Source organism: Camarhynchus parvulus, unplaced genomic scaffold (assembly GCF_901933205.1).
Source record: "Camarhynchus parvulus unplaced genomic scaffold, STF_HiC, whole genome shotgun sequence".
Taxonomy (NCBI): Eukaryota; Metazoa; Chordata; class Aves; order Passeriformes; family Thraupidae; genus Camarhynchus; species Camarhynchus parvulus.
The window spans coordinates 8,168-23,908 of NW_022148399.1; the positions used below are offsets into that span (position 1 = coordinate 8,168).

General features: G+C 48.5%; 1 protein-coding gene across 1 annotated transcript; it reads left to right on the top strand.

Annotated features, from left to right (window-relative positions):
* The first annotated feature begins 7,188 nt into the window (after window positions 1-7,188).
* DUSP26 (dual specificity phosphatase 26) lies at window positions 7,189-15,735 on the top strand. Its single transcript, XM_030970455.1, has 4 exons — window positions 7,189-7,453; window positions 12,863-13,134; window positions 14,430-14,638; window positions 15,275-15,735. Exons 2-4 carry the CDS (start codon window positions 12,956-12,958, stop codon window positions 15,472-15,474), a joined length of 588 nt encoding a protein of 195 aa, XP_030826315.1. The 5' UTR covers window positions 7,189-7,453; window positions 12,863-12,955; the 3' UTR covers window positions 15,475-15,735.
* Window positions 15,736-15,741: the final 6 nt, after the last annotated feature.

The window sequence follows — 15,741 nt, forward strand, 5'->3', positions numbered from 1 at the left end:
GAATCCGTGGCTGCTCCATCCCTGGCAGTGTCCCAAGCCAGGTTGGAGCAGCCGGGGATGGTGGGAGGTGTCCCATGGGATGGGATTTAGGGCAGATCCATGCCCTGGAAGTGCCCCCTGCTCTCCCTGAGCCCCCAGCAGTGGATCCAGCCTCTCCCAGGTAATTAAAGGGATAATTATCCCCTGTCCAGAACATTTCCCTTACTTATATATAGCCCGTGGAAGTATTAAAGTTGATTAAACACAGATGCTGCTGGTGGAGAGCTGCTCCAGCCCCAGATGGAGCGAGGAAAGGGGAGCAAAGGGAGGAGAAATTTAATGGAATATTCTGCAAATGCAGGAGAAAGGGCGGCTGAGAAAAAGCTGATCCTGACAGAACCAGAGAGGGAAATGTTATTCCAAATTATTTCCCGGTGTTTTCCTGCACGGGGAGTTTGGTAAGCAAGGTCTGAGGGGTGTGTGTGAGGTATTTATATATGAAAATATAATACAATATAATATAATATAATACAATATAATATAATACAATATAATATAATATAATATAATATAATATAATATAATATAATATAATATAATATAATATAATATAATATAATATAATATAATATAATATAATATAATATAATATAATATAATATAATATATAAACTACATAATATATAATATAAATTACATAATATATAATGTAATATATATTATATATCATATATAAATTATCTAATATATAAGTAAATGACATAATATTGCATATTACATATTATATATTATGTTAATAATATGATATAATTAAAATAACATAATATATAAGTAAATTATACTATATAGTATATAATATATTACATATATAAATTGTATATATGTACATTTATATTTATAAATTTATTTATACAAATTTATTTCTATATCAAAATAAATTGTATTATATAATATATAAGTAAAATACATAACATAATAGATTTTTATTATATATATTATATATTATGTAATATATAAAAATTATCATATAATATAATATTATATTATACTATATTATATTATATTATATTATATTATATTATATTATATTATATTATATTATATTATATTATATTATATTATATTATATTGTATTATATACAAATGAATATAAATAAATATATATTAAATGTATAAATATATAAATAATTTCTATAATATAATATACAAATAAATCCCACGTTCTGTGCACAACCATCAGCACAAAGCTGTGGCAGTTGGGGCCTGAAGGAGGAGGAAACTTTGCAGGAGAGGAAGAAACTCAGTCCCCACGGCTCTCAAAGACTTTCATTTAACCAGCGTGAAAACGAAGCCAAAGCAAAGCAATTTCCTCCTTCCCCAAAGCGCCCAAGGTCCCCACAAATAAGGACCTGATGGATCCTGAAAGCATCAGAGGCGAAAGGGATGGAAATCACCTTTTCTTCCAGCACGTAATTGCCTGCACTCCGGCTGTGGAGGAGCTGTGCCTGTTCTAATTTGCCGCGCCCGCAGCCTGGAATGCTTTGAAATGCCACTTTTTTTCCGGAAATGTTGCTTTTTGGAAACGTCGCTTTTTGGAAATGGCACTTTTTGGAAATGTCTGTAATATGTGATGTAAAGTAATTCAAGCTTGTGTGGAAAATGTATAAAATAAAAATTGTCAAATAAATTATACATGTAATGGAAATCCAATGAGCCTCAGACCACGGGCAGCCCAGAGACAGATTGCCACGGGGAAGTTGCAAAACTCCTGGTGGCAGCAGGAGAAGAATATCTCCTTAACAAGCAAAAGGACGTGGCTGGTGCGGAGATGGGCTTTGTGGGAATTTACAAAATCAGAGGGTTTTGGGAGAGCTTCAAAAGGCAGGCCCCAGAGACAGCAGAACTGTGATTAGAGCTTCTCCACGAGGATTCCCTTCTGCAGGACTTGCCCTTGCCAGGAAAAAACCTGGAGGAGTTTTCTCCAAAGAGGCTGAAATGCAGCGTGAAATTCAGAATCACGGAATTCCAGCCTGGGTGGGGTTGGAAGGACCTTAAATCCAATCCATGGGAACAGCATCAGGATTCATGGATGGGGAACAGCAGGATCCTTGAGGATCTCGGGGAACAGCAGCATCCAGGATGGAAAGGGAAATTGGAAAGGGGAAGGGGAAATGGGAATGGGAATGGGAAAGGGAATGGGAAAGGGAATGGGAAAGGAAAGGAAAGGAAAGGAAAGGAAAGGAAAGGAAAGGAAAGGAAAGGAAAGGAAAGGAAAGGAAAGGAAAGGAAAGGAAAGGAAAGGAAAGGAAAGGAAAGGAAAGGAAAGGAAAGGAAAGGAAAGGAAAGGAAAGGAAAGGAAAGGAAAGGAAAGGAAAGGAAAGGAAAGGAAAGGAAAGGAAAGGAGCCCTTCTGCTTTAGCTGAAGGCAGAACAGGAACAGACAGCTCTCCCCTTCCCTAAACAAACCCATCTGCAACACTTCCAATTTGAATCCAAATAATCTCTGGGCTTTGGGATCCGGCAGCAAACCAGCTCAGGGTCCACAATCCCAGCGCCTGATGTTTGGGGGTGTTGGGATTTGGAGCTAATTAATTCAGCCACCTGTAATTTCTGCTCAGATGTGCTGCCTGCCTTTTCCTTGGATGTATTGTATGCTTTGGAACACTGCAGACGGAGCTGGCCTGAATCCCAATCCCTCCGTGCAGCTTTTTTTTCCCCCCCAAATCTTTCCCTTATTTTTGTTTTTTCAAGCTTTTCCTTGTTCCTTTTCTCCCTTCTCCCTCCTGCTGCTCTCTCCCTCTTCTGGGTCCTTGCTCGGAAAAAAGCCCAGAAACAACAAAACAGATCTGACATTCAGTGAGCGGTTGGGTTTTTCCTGGATGGAATGGCCTTTTCCCCTCAGGGCTGGCCTCAGGATGATGCTCCCAGCGCTGTCCCCGTGTCCCTGCCTGGTTTTATCTCAGCACAAAAGCTCCAGTGCTCCTGTCAGGAGCAAGGCTCCCAGTGATAAATATTGCAGGATTTAGAAAGCCCAGGAGTCCTGTCCTGATTTCCGTCCCCTGGCAGGGAAACGATGGGAGAAGAATGAAAAGATAATTAGTTTGGGGTTTGGAGAAATTAACTGGAAAAGGTTAATCCGTTCTTTTTAGGGCTGAGGGAAAACTTGGCCTGAGCTGCACGGGCTGGGAGGTTCTGGAGGCTGAGATGTGGCCACAGGACTTTCTGCTCCTCATAAACCCTCCCAACAGCTACCGCTGGAATGGGATTTCCCACAGCTGTAGAGCCTGGAGCTGTCCTTTCCCAGAGCTGTGTGCATCCCTGGCGTCAGGAGAACTCAAATCTGAGGATTTTCCATGAAATCCATCATTCCCCTCCTGCTCCATCCCTGGGGTCAGGAGAACCCAATCCCGTGAGATTTTCCATGAACCCAAATCTGTGGATTTTCCATTAAATCCATCATTTCCCTGTTCTGTGTGCTGTGATGAGTTCCCAGACCAGTCCATGGCCATCCCTGGCGTCAGGAGAGCCCAAATCTGAAGATTTTGCATTAAATCCATAATTTCCGTGGTGGCTGCTCTGATTTACACCAGCCCATGATCCAGCCTTTATTCATTATTATCACCCAAAATTAATCCCCGTGGGGGGAAAAGGAGGAGTTTGGGATGCTGGCATGGCTTGCTGGGAGCGTTTATCCAGGCCAGACAACTTCCAGAAACTCGGGGAGAGGAAAACATTGGGCTGAGGCGAGGATGAGTAATTGAGGCTGGGGATGGGAAGGTGTAATTACAATTAGCTGCACAAGAGCGTTAATCACGGCAATAATTACACGTCAGCGCCTTCCAAAAGGAAGGAGAATGGTGATGAAGCGCCCGAGTGGGTGACAAAACCCAGCAGGGGAGGGGCAGGAGGGGAACAGAGGAGAAATCCTGGATATTTCCCATTGCTTCCAAGGAGAGCAGAGGGCGGGTCAGGCCTGAGCTCTGTCCGGGTGGGTGCAGCCGATTTTACCAGAGGAAAATCAGGATCTGGGCTCCCAGCACTGGATTTCTCAGCTTTGTTAGGCTGGGCCGCCTCTGCTTGCAGCAGGGCTAAGCTCAGACCTGCAGCCACCTCCCCTTCCAGGACTCTGCAGCCACAGAAGGGTTTTTTGTCCCACAAAGGAGGCAGACCCAAGGCAGACCCGGGTTTAGGGGACATTTGTGCAGCACAAGGCTCAGCTCTGCTCTGGGGCTCGCTGCGGGTTTGCCTTTAGTGCCTTTTGCTTTTACAGGAATTTTAATTCCAGCTGGGGCTGGGAACAGCCTGCAGAGCAGGGCCCTGGGCCAGGGATGGGACCCAGCCCCAGCTGTGGCCTGGAGTGACCCTGGAGTGACCCCTGAGTGACCCCTGAGTAACCCCTGAGTGACCCCTGAGTGACCCCTGAGTTATCCCAGAGTGACCCGAGTGACCCCTGAGTGACCCCTGAGTAACCCTTGAGTTACCCCAGAGTTATCCCTGAGTTATCCTCAAGTTACCCCTGAGTTATCCGTGAGTCACCCCTGAGTGACCCCTGAGTAACCCCCGAGTTACCTCTGAGTTATCCCTGAGTAACCCCTGACTTACCCCTGAGTTACCTCCAAGTTATCCCTGAGTTATCCCTGAGTAACCCTAGATTTACCCCTGAGTTACCCCTGAGTAACCCCCGAGTTATCCCTGAGTTATCCCTGAGTAATCCCTGAGTTTTCCCTGAGTTATCCCCAAGTTTTCCCTGAGTTATCCCCAATTTATCCCTGAGTAACCCCCGAGTTACCCCCGAGTTATCCGTGAGTCACCCCTGAGTAACCCCAGAGTTACCCCTGAGTAACCCCAGAGTTACCCACGAATTACCCCAGGCTCTCTCAGGTCCCAGGACAGTTACAGTTCCTGTAATTTATCTTGCATGCAATGAGCAGTGTGAGCGGCCTGGAGAAGCCAAGCCATTAATCCAGAATCGCTCCTGGACTCTGCAGAGCAGCAATTCCGTTCTGCAGGCCCGCTGCTGTAAAAGTGATGGGATTTTAATGCCCTTTTTTTATTATTATTTTATTTTATTTTTATTTTGTCCTGCTGCAGTCACGGCCCCGGCTGCCCCTGAAAGCAGCTTCACCTCAGCAGTCACCTGTGAACAATTGAATAAGTTTGTAAATCCTGTAAATCCTCATCTTTAAACTCATTAAAGTGTGTCCAGCCTCTCCAGGAGCCATTTGACAAACTCTCCCGAGCAGCAAAGTCGTGTTTATTGTGATTATTATTACTATTATTATTATTATTTTTCTCTGCAATATAAACACCATTACGTTTTAATTATCTGTTTGAAGAGATTTGAGAGTGAATCCTGCAGGAACCTGGCTGGAATAACAATGGGAATGTCCCTGGAGGGGAGAGGGAGGCACCCAGATGGGACAGGGTGAAGGTCAGGGCCATGAATCCCAGGAAGTGGGGCTGGAAGCTGAGGGATCCCCCCTCCAGGAGGGGCTTTTCCAGCTTTACCCACAGTTTGGGGAGGAAGGGGCTGGCAGGGGTGGTTTGGGTGGTTTTGGTGGAGTATGGTGAAGGTGATTTATGTATGTCCAGAGCAGCCTCCAGTGGCTGCATCCGTGAACTTTTCCAGCTGCGCTTCCATCCCACTGATCCCATCCCATCCCATCCCATCCCATCCCATCCCATCCCATCCCATCCCATCCCATGGATCCCATCCCATCCCATCCCATTGATCTCATCCCACTGATCCCATCCCACTGATCCCACCCCATCCCATCCCATCCCATCCCATCCCATCCCATCCCATGGATCCCATCCCATCATATCCCATTGATCTCATCCCATCCTATCCTACTGATCCCATCCCATTGATCCATCCCATTGATCCCATCCCACCCCATGGATCCCATATCATCCCATCCATCTCATCCATCCCATCCCATGCCATTGATCCCACCCCATCCTATCCCACTGATCCCATTCCAAGGATCCCATCCCATGGATCCCATCCCATCCCATCTCATCTCATCCCATTGGTCCCATCCCATGGATCCCATTGATCCCATCCCATCCCATCCCCTGGATCCCATCCCATCCCACCCCACTGATCCCATCCCATGGATCCCATCCCATGGATCCCATGGATCCCATCCCACCCCATGGATCCCATCCCGAGTGGGGGAATCTCAGGATTCAGCCTGCAGCAGCTCATTTCCATTTCTCCTGGGTTTGTTTTTCCCATCACCCTCCCACTTTCTGATCTGAGTCAAACTTTTTGTGGGGAAAGCAGCGCTTCCAAGGGAAAGGGAGCAAATTCAGCCTGGAAAATGTTTAACTGAAACATTGCAGTGCTTGTGAAATCAATGGTGGCATTTAGAAGATGTCAAAACAACAAAAAAACCCTGTTTCAACCATTCCCTCTTTTTTTTTTAGTCTTTCTTTATTTTTTAAAATTTTCTTTATTTTTTAATTTTTCTTTATTTTTTAATTTTTTCTTCTTTTTTAAATTTTTCTTTATTTTTTTTTTTTTTCTTTTTTTATTTTAATTTTCATTTCTTTTTTAAAAATTTTTTTAAATATTTTAAAATTATTTTTTATTTTTTCCCCCCTCTGGGGAAAAAAAAAATATATTCCCTGCCCTTGACAGGAATTTGTAAATTGTTTTAATTTGGAATGGAAGCACAGGGCCATGGGATGAGGTGATGTTTAAGGTCCTGCCCAAGCCAAGCCATTCCCTGCTTTGCTATCCCCTCATAAATCCAAGGTTTATTTTCTTTGCACAAGGAGAAAATCTCACTGAGGCCTGGATGTACAAAAAGGGAGAGGGGAGGATGAGGTCAGATGGGAAAAATGCAAAAAAACATTGCCTGGGAAGGAAAAATACAAAAAAAAATCAGAAAAAACCGCCCAAAAATATAAAAAAATATCGCCTGGGAAGGAAAAATAAAAAAAAAATAATAAAAAAATACAAAAAAAAAACGCCTGGGAAGGAAAAATACAAAAACAAATACAAAAAAAACATTGCCTGTGAAGGAAATATACAAAAAAAAACCCTAAAAATACCAAAAAAATCACCTTAGAAGGAAAACTACCCAAAAACAACAAAGAAAAAAACCTCCAAAAATATAAATAAAAAAAAAAAAACACACCCAAAACCACCAAACCCCATCACCATTTCCTCCTGCCGTGGCTCCGGCGGGGTGCGGGGGAGGCTCCGCGGAGGATTTGGGGACATCGCCGCTGTCGCTGTCGCTGTCGCTGTCGCTGCCGCGCGGGGCCGCGGGCGCTCCGCGATGTCCGCGCGTCCCCTCCGCGCCCAGCCCGGCCCGACCCGCGCTGCCTCCGGCCATGTCATGCCTTAAAATAGCCGCTCCTCCATCCGCCTCCCTCCCTCGGCGGCGGCGGCAGCCAGACATGGCCGACCGGAGCTGATCCCGCTGCTCCCGCTCCTGCCGCGGCTCCCGGCGCTCGCCCAGGTACGCTCGGGCTGCCCGAACGCTCCCGGGGGGCCCCTGAGGCGCGGAGCCTCCGCACGGCTCGCTGCGGGAGGGTTCCTGCGTCCTGCGGGGGCATTGCTGAATCCTGAACCCCCCTGCGCCCCTCGGGATTGTTCCTGCACCCCTCGGGATTGTTCCTGAATCCGGAACCCCCCTGCACCCCTCGGGATTATTCCTGCACCCATGGGATGATTCCTGAATCCTGAACCCCCCTGCGCCCCTCGGGATTGTTACCATGGGATGATTCCTGAATCCTGAACCCCCCTGCGCCCCTCGGGATTGTTCCTGAATCCTGAACCCCCCTGCGCCCCTCGGGGATTGCTGAATCCGGCACCCCATGGGATGATCCTGCACCCCATGGGATGATTCCTGAATCCGGAACCCCCCTGCACCCCTTGGGATTATTCCTGCACCCATGGGATGATTCCTGAATCCTGAACCCCCCTGCGCCCTTCAGGATTGTTCCTGCACCCCTCGGGATTGTTCCTGAATCCTGAACCCTCCCTGCGCCCCTCGGGATTGTTCCTGCACCCCTCGGGAGCATTGCTGAATCCGGAACCCCCCTGCACCCCTCGGGATTGTTCCTGCACCCCTCGGGATTGTTCCTGCACCCCACAGGAATTCGGATTCCTGAACCCTACCGGCCATTCTTGATTATTCCTGAACCCCCCCCGGGGTCATTCCTGAATTACTTCCTGCACCCCACGGGATCATTCCTGCACCCCACAGGATTATTCCTGCGTCCTGCACCTCTCCCTACACCCCATAGGACCATCCCCCCTCATCCCAGGGCTCCGTGCCCCCCATCCCAGGGCTCCATCCCCCCACCCAGGGCTCCATCCCCCCACCCAGGGCTCCGTACCCCCTCCCAGCCGGGCACAGGGCCCGGGCAGCAGCGGGCGATCCCCGGTTCCGCTCCCAGGACGGGGCCAGCCCTGCCCGGACGATGCCCGGGGCCTCTCCCGACCCTGGGGGGCTGCAGGGGGGCTCGGGGCGCGGCCGGCAGCCCGGCCTGGCTGGGCATGGCTGGTTTTCCATGGCTGTTTTGCCATGGCTGTTTTTCCAGACCGCTGTGGTCGTTGTTGCGGCTGGAATTCCGCCGCCCCAGCCCTCCCCGTGATCCAGCCGCTGATTCCGGGGCTGGGGACGCGCTGCCACCAAGGTCACACAAGGTTCCCGGAGCTCGGCCCTGCCCGGAGCTATCCCAGCCCGGATTCCCAGCCTGGGTCAGAGCAGGAGGAGCCGGCCCCGGGGTGACACCTGGGCAGGGCTGGCAGCCCCCGGACACAGGGAAGGGACATGGGGACATCCCTGGGCTCCCTCCGAGCTCCCCCCTGCCCTTGGCGCGTTTCTCTCTTCGTTGCCAAGACATGGCTGGAGGCTCTGGGGGCTCCTTCCTCCTCCTCCTCCTCCTCCTCCTCGGCTGGCTGGAGCCCCGGGAATGTCACCGAGGAGGGACCGAGGAGGGACCGGGAATGTCAAAGGAGGGACCGGGAATGTCACAGAGAAGGGATCGGAAATGTCACAGAGGAGGGACTGGGATTGTCACAGAGGAGGGACTGAGGAGGGACAGGGAATATCACAGAGAAGGTCTCGGGAATGTCACAGAGAAGGGACCGAGGAGGTCCCGGAAATGTCACAAAGGAGGGATAGGGAATGTCACAGAGGAGGGACCGAGGAGGGACAGGGAATGTCACAGAGGAGGGACCAGGAATGTCGCAGACGAGGGACCAGGAATGTCACAGAGAAGGGACCGAGGTCTCGTCGCCTCCCCCAGCCCAGCCGGGCTGCGCTGCGAGGCGAGGCTCGGCCCCTGGGCATCTCCAGGGCAGCAGCAGCGATGCGAAAAGGAGAATTTCTCATTTCTCCTCCTGCGGGAGGGGCAGCAGCGCAGGGAGCACAAAAACGCCGCTCTGACCGCGCCTGGCAGCGGGCACAGCCCCGCCAGGGTCCTTGCAGATGTGTGACAGCATCGAATGATGCAGATGCGTGCCCTGCAGGAGCTGCTGGCTAAAAGCAGCTTGCTCATGCCTGCAGTTAACCCTTCCCAGCCCAGAGCAGCCCCGGGTGCTCCCGAGCAGCTGCGGGGCCGTGCACATGGAGGGTTAATTGTCACAGACATCTTTTTATGAAAAATCCTTTCCTTAGGATTTTTCCTCCCGAGAAGCTGAGAGGCCTCAGGAACAAAATGTAAACAATGGTTATCTGCTGCTGTGGAATGCAACAGGTGCATCTGTGATTGGTCTCATGTGGTTGTTTCTAATTAATGGCCAATCACAGTCCAGCTGGCTTGGACAGAGAGTCTGAGCCACAAGGCTTTGTTATCATTTGTGGCGGTGTTCACAGGGGTCAGAGGATGAAGGAAGAGACGAGGATCTGACTCCATGTTTCAGAAGGCTGATTTATTATTTAATTATATATATTACATCAAAACTATACTAAAAGAATAGAAGAAAAGGTTCTCATCAGAAGGCTGGCTAAGAATAGAAAAAGAAAGAATGATAACAAAGGCTTGTGGCTCAGACTCTCTCTGAGAGCCAGCTGACTGTGATTGGCCATTAATTAGAAACAACCAAATGAGACCAATCACAGATGCACCTGTTGCATTCCACAGCAGCAGATAACCATTGTTTACATTTTGTTCCTGAGGCCTCTCAGCTTCTCGGGAGGAAAAGTCCTAAGGAAAGGATTTTTCATAAAAAGATGTCTGCGACAATCATTCTTTCTTTTTCTCTTCTTAGCCAGCCTTCTGATGAAATCCTTTCTTCTATTCTTTTAGTATAGTTTTAATAGAATATATATAATAAAATAATAAATCAAGCCTTCTGAAACATGGAATCAGATCCTCGTCTCTTCCCCAATCCAAGAACCCCTGTGAACACGTCACAGGTTAATTGATGCTGCCCCGCCTGCCCCGCAGGGTTTTGTGCCCCGGCCAGGCTGCCTGGTGCCGTGAGGAATCCTCCACCTGCTCGGGGCTTTTCCTGGTGCCGTGCCTAGCCCTGGCCGCCTTTCCTCGCCTCCCAGTGCGGGTTGGCAGCGCCAGCCCCGAGCTGGCACCGTCCCCTGGCAGCAGAGCTGCGGGAGGGGCTCCTGGGCAGGGCAGCTCCTGCCAAGGTGGCCTCAGCCCAAACCGCGGTGTCGCTGTAGTACACGAAACAACACGAGCACACACACCGCTGCTCTCAAGGTGAAGAAAAGTGAAGTTTATTTTCTGACTCCCAACATTTATAGTTTTCCAAAAGTGACAGTGGATTGGAGGGTGAAAGTGCCATGTCTCCAATGACACTGGACGATCCATCGAATTTCTCCTCCTCCATAAAAGAATGCAAAACCCAGAAGTTGTTTACAGAAAGTGTGTGAGAAAGTTTGCTACAAGAATGTAAACATCAGAAGGCTTAGAAAATCTTAGAAAATCAGGGTGACAGGGAGGGACTGGGGACGAGGGATGGAGGGACAGGACACGGGGAATGGAACCCACTGCCAGAGGGCAGGAATGGATGGGATATTGGGAATTGGGAATTCCTGGGTTGGAATTCCCAGAGGAGCACCAGGAGAGCTGGGGAGGTGTCACTGTAGGACACGAAACAACACGAGCACACACCACTGCTCTCAAGGTGAATAAAAGGGAAGTTTATTTTCTGACTCCAACATTTATTAATTTCCAAAAGTGACAGTGGATTGGAGGGTGACAGTGCCACCTCTCCAATGGCACCAGACAAACCAACAGTCCATCAAATTTCTCCTCCTCCAGAAAAGAATGCAAAACAATGAGTTATTTACAGAAAGCATGCGAGAAAGTTTGCTACAAGAATGTAAACACCAGAAGGCTTAGAAAATCTTAAAAAATCAGGGGTGACACGGGCGGGCAGCGAGGGCTGGAGCTCTCCCCAGCGCTTGGCAGCGGAAATCCTCCTTGGACGGCGCCACGTTCTCCCTGGCAGCTGGAAGTTCTCCCCAGCCTTGGCACCTGGAAGTTCTCCCCGTCTCTGGCAGCTGGAAGTTGTCCCCAGCAGTTTTCCTTCTTGGAAATGTCAGATGCCCCACTCGTTTCCCAAAGATTTAAAAAGGTTTATTAAAACCTTATCAAAAAATACAGCAGAAGACTGAACAGAGAAAATATGACAGCGCTGGGAGCTGAGAATTTTTCCCACCGTGTGCCCACCATGTCCACACAATGGATGTTTTGCCTTTTAACCCGTTAACCCTTTCTTCTTGCAATCCAGGTCTAATTTTCAAAGTTGCGTTTGCTTTTGCCAAGGCATCCTGTTATCAAATCTCTTATGTTAACCAGGTCCAAAGTCCATCCCCTGCCTTGTGTCCCCCAACATTCCAACACCTCCCCAGCTCCCCCAGCCCCCGCTGGTGCTCCAGCCCCATTCCCTGCCCTGGACATCCCCAGTGTGGTGCGTGCAGGGGTCCCAGGACGAGGGAAGAGATGAGAATGTTGACTCCATGTTTCAGAAGGCTGGTTTATTATTTTATATTACATATTATATTAAAATGATGTATTAAAACTATACTAGAAGAATAGAAGAAAGGATTTCATCAGAAGGCTTGAAAGGAAAGAAGGAAGAATGGAATGATAATAAAATCTTGTGGCTGACCAGAGGGTCTGAAACAGCCAGACTGTGATTGGCCATTAATTAGAAACAATCACCTGAGACCAATCAAAGATGTGCTTGCTGCATTCCACAGCAGCAGCAGATAATTATTAATAATTATAAATAATAATTATTAATAATACTTTATAATAATAATATATAATATGATATTATATATATAATTTTATATATATAATATATATTTATATATATAATATATATAATTTTAAAATAATATAATAATACATATAATATATTTATATATAATAATATATAAAATATATTATATATATAATGTATATAATATACAAAAATATAAAAATATATTATACATAAATATATAATATATATTTATCTATAAATAATATATATAGATTATATATATAATATGTTTTATGTAATATAATGTATTATATAATTATATTTATTTATATTATATATTTTATATATTCTGTATAATAACATAATAGATATTAAATATTATATATTATATAAAAACATATATTATATATAAATATATATTATAAATATAATATAGCTATATATATAATATATATAATATATGAATATATATTTATATATATTCATATAATATAAAAATAACATTATAATATATAATATAAAATTATTAATTAATGATAATAATTTTATTGTTGTTATTGTTATTGTTATTGTTATTGTTATTGTTGTTGTTATTATTATTATTATTATTATTATTATTATTATTATTATTATTATTATTATTATTATTATCAATATTAATTCCTCCTGTGCTTCCCGACAGGACCGTGGGTGGCAGCAGCAGCAGGAGTGACCCCAGGCCCCCGTCCGGCCTCGCCGTCCCCACAGGCATGCCTGGTGGGGCTGGGCAGCGCCCATGGCTTTCCTGTCCAGGCTCTACAGGAGCAGCAGCCGCTCCCCGAGCCGCGCGCCGCGGGGCGAGCGCGGCAGCCACCCCATCCTCAGCGTCTTCGAGCTGGAGCGGCTGCTCTACACCGGCAAAACCGCCTGCAACCACGCCGACGAGGTGTGGCCTGGCCTCTACCTGGGAGACCAGTAAGCGCGGCCAGCGACACGGGCTGGGGGAGTGTTGGCGGGGAGGAATGGTGAGGAGGACTCAAAGCGCCAGGTTTTTACATCCAGGTCTCTCAGACAGGAACATTTATCCCGAACAGCCTTTCCAGTGTTCTGGGACACTTGTAGTGCTCTGAGCTGTCCCTCCCTGCTGTGGCTGCAGAGATCTGGCTGGGACAAAGGAGGAAGGAGGTGGCAGGGAGGGTGTCCACGGAGCAAGGGCCGTGAAAGTGCCACAAAACCCAATAATCTCAAAAATCCACCAAGTTTTTACATCCAGCTCTCTCACCCAAAAACATTTATCCAGAACAGCCTTTCCACCATGCTGGGACACTTGTAGTTCTCTGAGGTGTCCTCTGCCTGCTGTGGCTGTTGTCCCTGCAGAGATTTAGCTGGGGCAAAGGAGGAAGGAGGTGGCAGGGAGGGTCTCCATGGAGCCAGGGCTGTGAGATCTCTATAAAACCCAATAATCTCAAAAATCCACCAGGTTTTTACATCCAGCTCTCTCAGCCAGAAACATTTATCTGAAACAGCCTTTCCAGTGTTCTGGGACACTTTTGGTGCTCTGAGCTGTCCCTCCCTGCTGTGCCTGCAGAGATTTACCTCCTGGGACAAAGGAGGAAGTAGCTGACAGGGCTGTGCAAGGCCGGGTGTCCACAGAGCCAGGGCCGTGAAAGCACCACAAAACCCAATAGTCTCAAAAATCCGCCAGGTTTGTACATCCAGCCCCCTCACCCAAAAACATTTATCCAGAACAGCCTTTCCACCATGCTGGGACGCTTTTAGTGCCCTGAAGTGTTCCTCCCTGCTGTGCCTGCAGAGATTTAGCTGGGACAAAGGAGGTGGCAGAGCTGTGCAGGGAGATCACAGGTGGGATGTCCATGGACCCAGGGCCGTGAGATCACCGTAAACCCAAAAGTCTCAAAAATCCATGAGGTTTTTACATCCAGCTCCCTCACCCAAAAACAATTATCCAGAACAGCCTTTCCACCATTCTGGGACACTTTTAGTGCCCTGAGGTGTCCTCTCCCTGCTGTGGCTGTTGTCCCTGCAGAGATTTAGCTGGGACAAAGGAGGAAGGATCTGAGAGGGCTGTGCAAGGCAGGGTGTCCACAGAGCCAGAGCTGTGAGATCTCTATAAAACCCAATAATCTCAAAAATCCACCAGATTTTTACATCCAGCCCCCTCACCCAAAAACATTTATCCGGAACAGCCTTTCCAGTGTTCTGGGACACTTTCAGTGCTCTGAGGTGTCCCCTGCCTGCTGTCCCTGCAGAGACATCGCGTCCAACCGGCGGGAGCTGCTGCAGCTGCGCATCACCCACGTGCTGAACGCCTCCCACTGCCGCTGGCGCGGCGGCGCCGACTACTACGAGGGCACGGGCATCCGCTACCTGGGCATCGAGGCCCACGACTCGCCCTCCTTCGACATGAGCCCCTACTTCTACCCCGCCGCTGACTTCATCCACCAGGCCCTCAACGAAGGTTCCTGAAGGGAAGGGGGAGCAGAGGGGTGGTGGTCTGGTGGTGGTTGTTGTTAAGGGTCATGGGAAACAAAGGGGTTTTGAGGTTGGGATGGTGTCTCCTCATGGGGTCACCCTAATAGTGTGTCCTCATGGGATGACCCCAATGGTGTCCCCTGGATGGGATCACCTCAATGATGTCTCTTCATGATATAATCCCAATGACGTCTCCTCACGGGATCACCTTGATACTGTCCCCTCATGGGATCACCCCAATGGTGTCCCCTCATGGGATAATCCCAATCATGTCTCCTCATGGGTTCACCCCGATACTGTCCCCTCATGGGATCACCTCAATGGTGTCTCCTCATGGGATCATCTCGATGGTGTCCCCAGGATGGGATCATCTCGATGGTGTCCCCTCATGGGCTGAAAATGTGGGATTTTTGGGCTGAAAATGTGGATTCTTGGGCAGAAAATGTGAGATTTTGGGGCTGAAAATGTGTGATTCTTGGACTGAAAATGTGGGGTTCTTGGGCTGAAAATGTGGGATTTTGGGCTGAGAATGTGGGATTTTGGGCTGAAGATGTAGATTTTTGGGGCTGAAAATGTGGGATGTTCCTGGCTGTGCCGTGACGCGGCCGCCGTGTCCCCCCAGGGAGGATCCTCGTGCACTGTGCCGTCGGGGTCAGCAGGTCGGCCACCCTGGTCCTCGCCTACCTCATGATCCGCCACCACATGCCCCTGGTCGAAGCCATAAAGACGGTCAAGGACCACCGCGGGATCATCCCCAACCGCGGCTTCCTGCGCCAGCTGGTGGCCCTGGACAACGCCCTGCGGCTCCAGAGGAGCTCCTGAGGGGCTGCCACTGTGTGAGCTCTGCCCGTGGCTCCCCTGCAGCCCCCCCAAGCTCGGGGCGTCCCCCATGGTCCAGCCCAGACCCTCCACCTGCACTCCTGGCCATGGTTTCCTTCCCAGCCCCACCTCACCGGCTGCTCCATCCCCGTGGCCTCCAGGGAGCCTCCAAGGCTTTGTTGTCCCCCCTGGCATTTGTGTCCCCGGCTGCCAGGACAGCTCCATGTGTCCCCTGACGTGTGTTTGTGGTGATGTCAGGCGTGGTGTGCG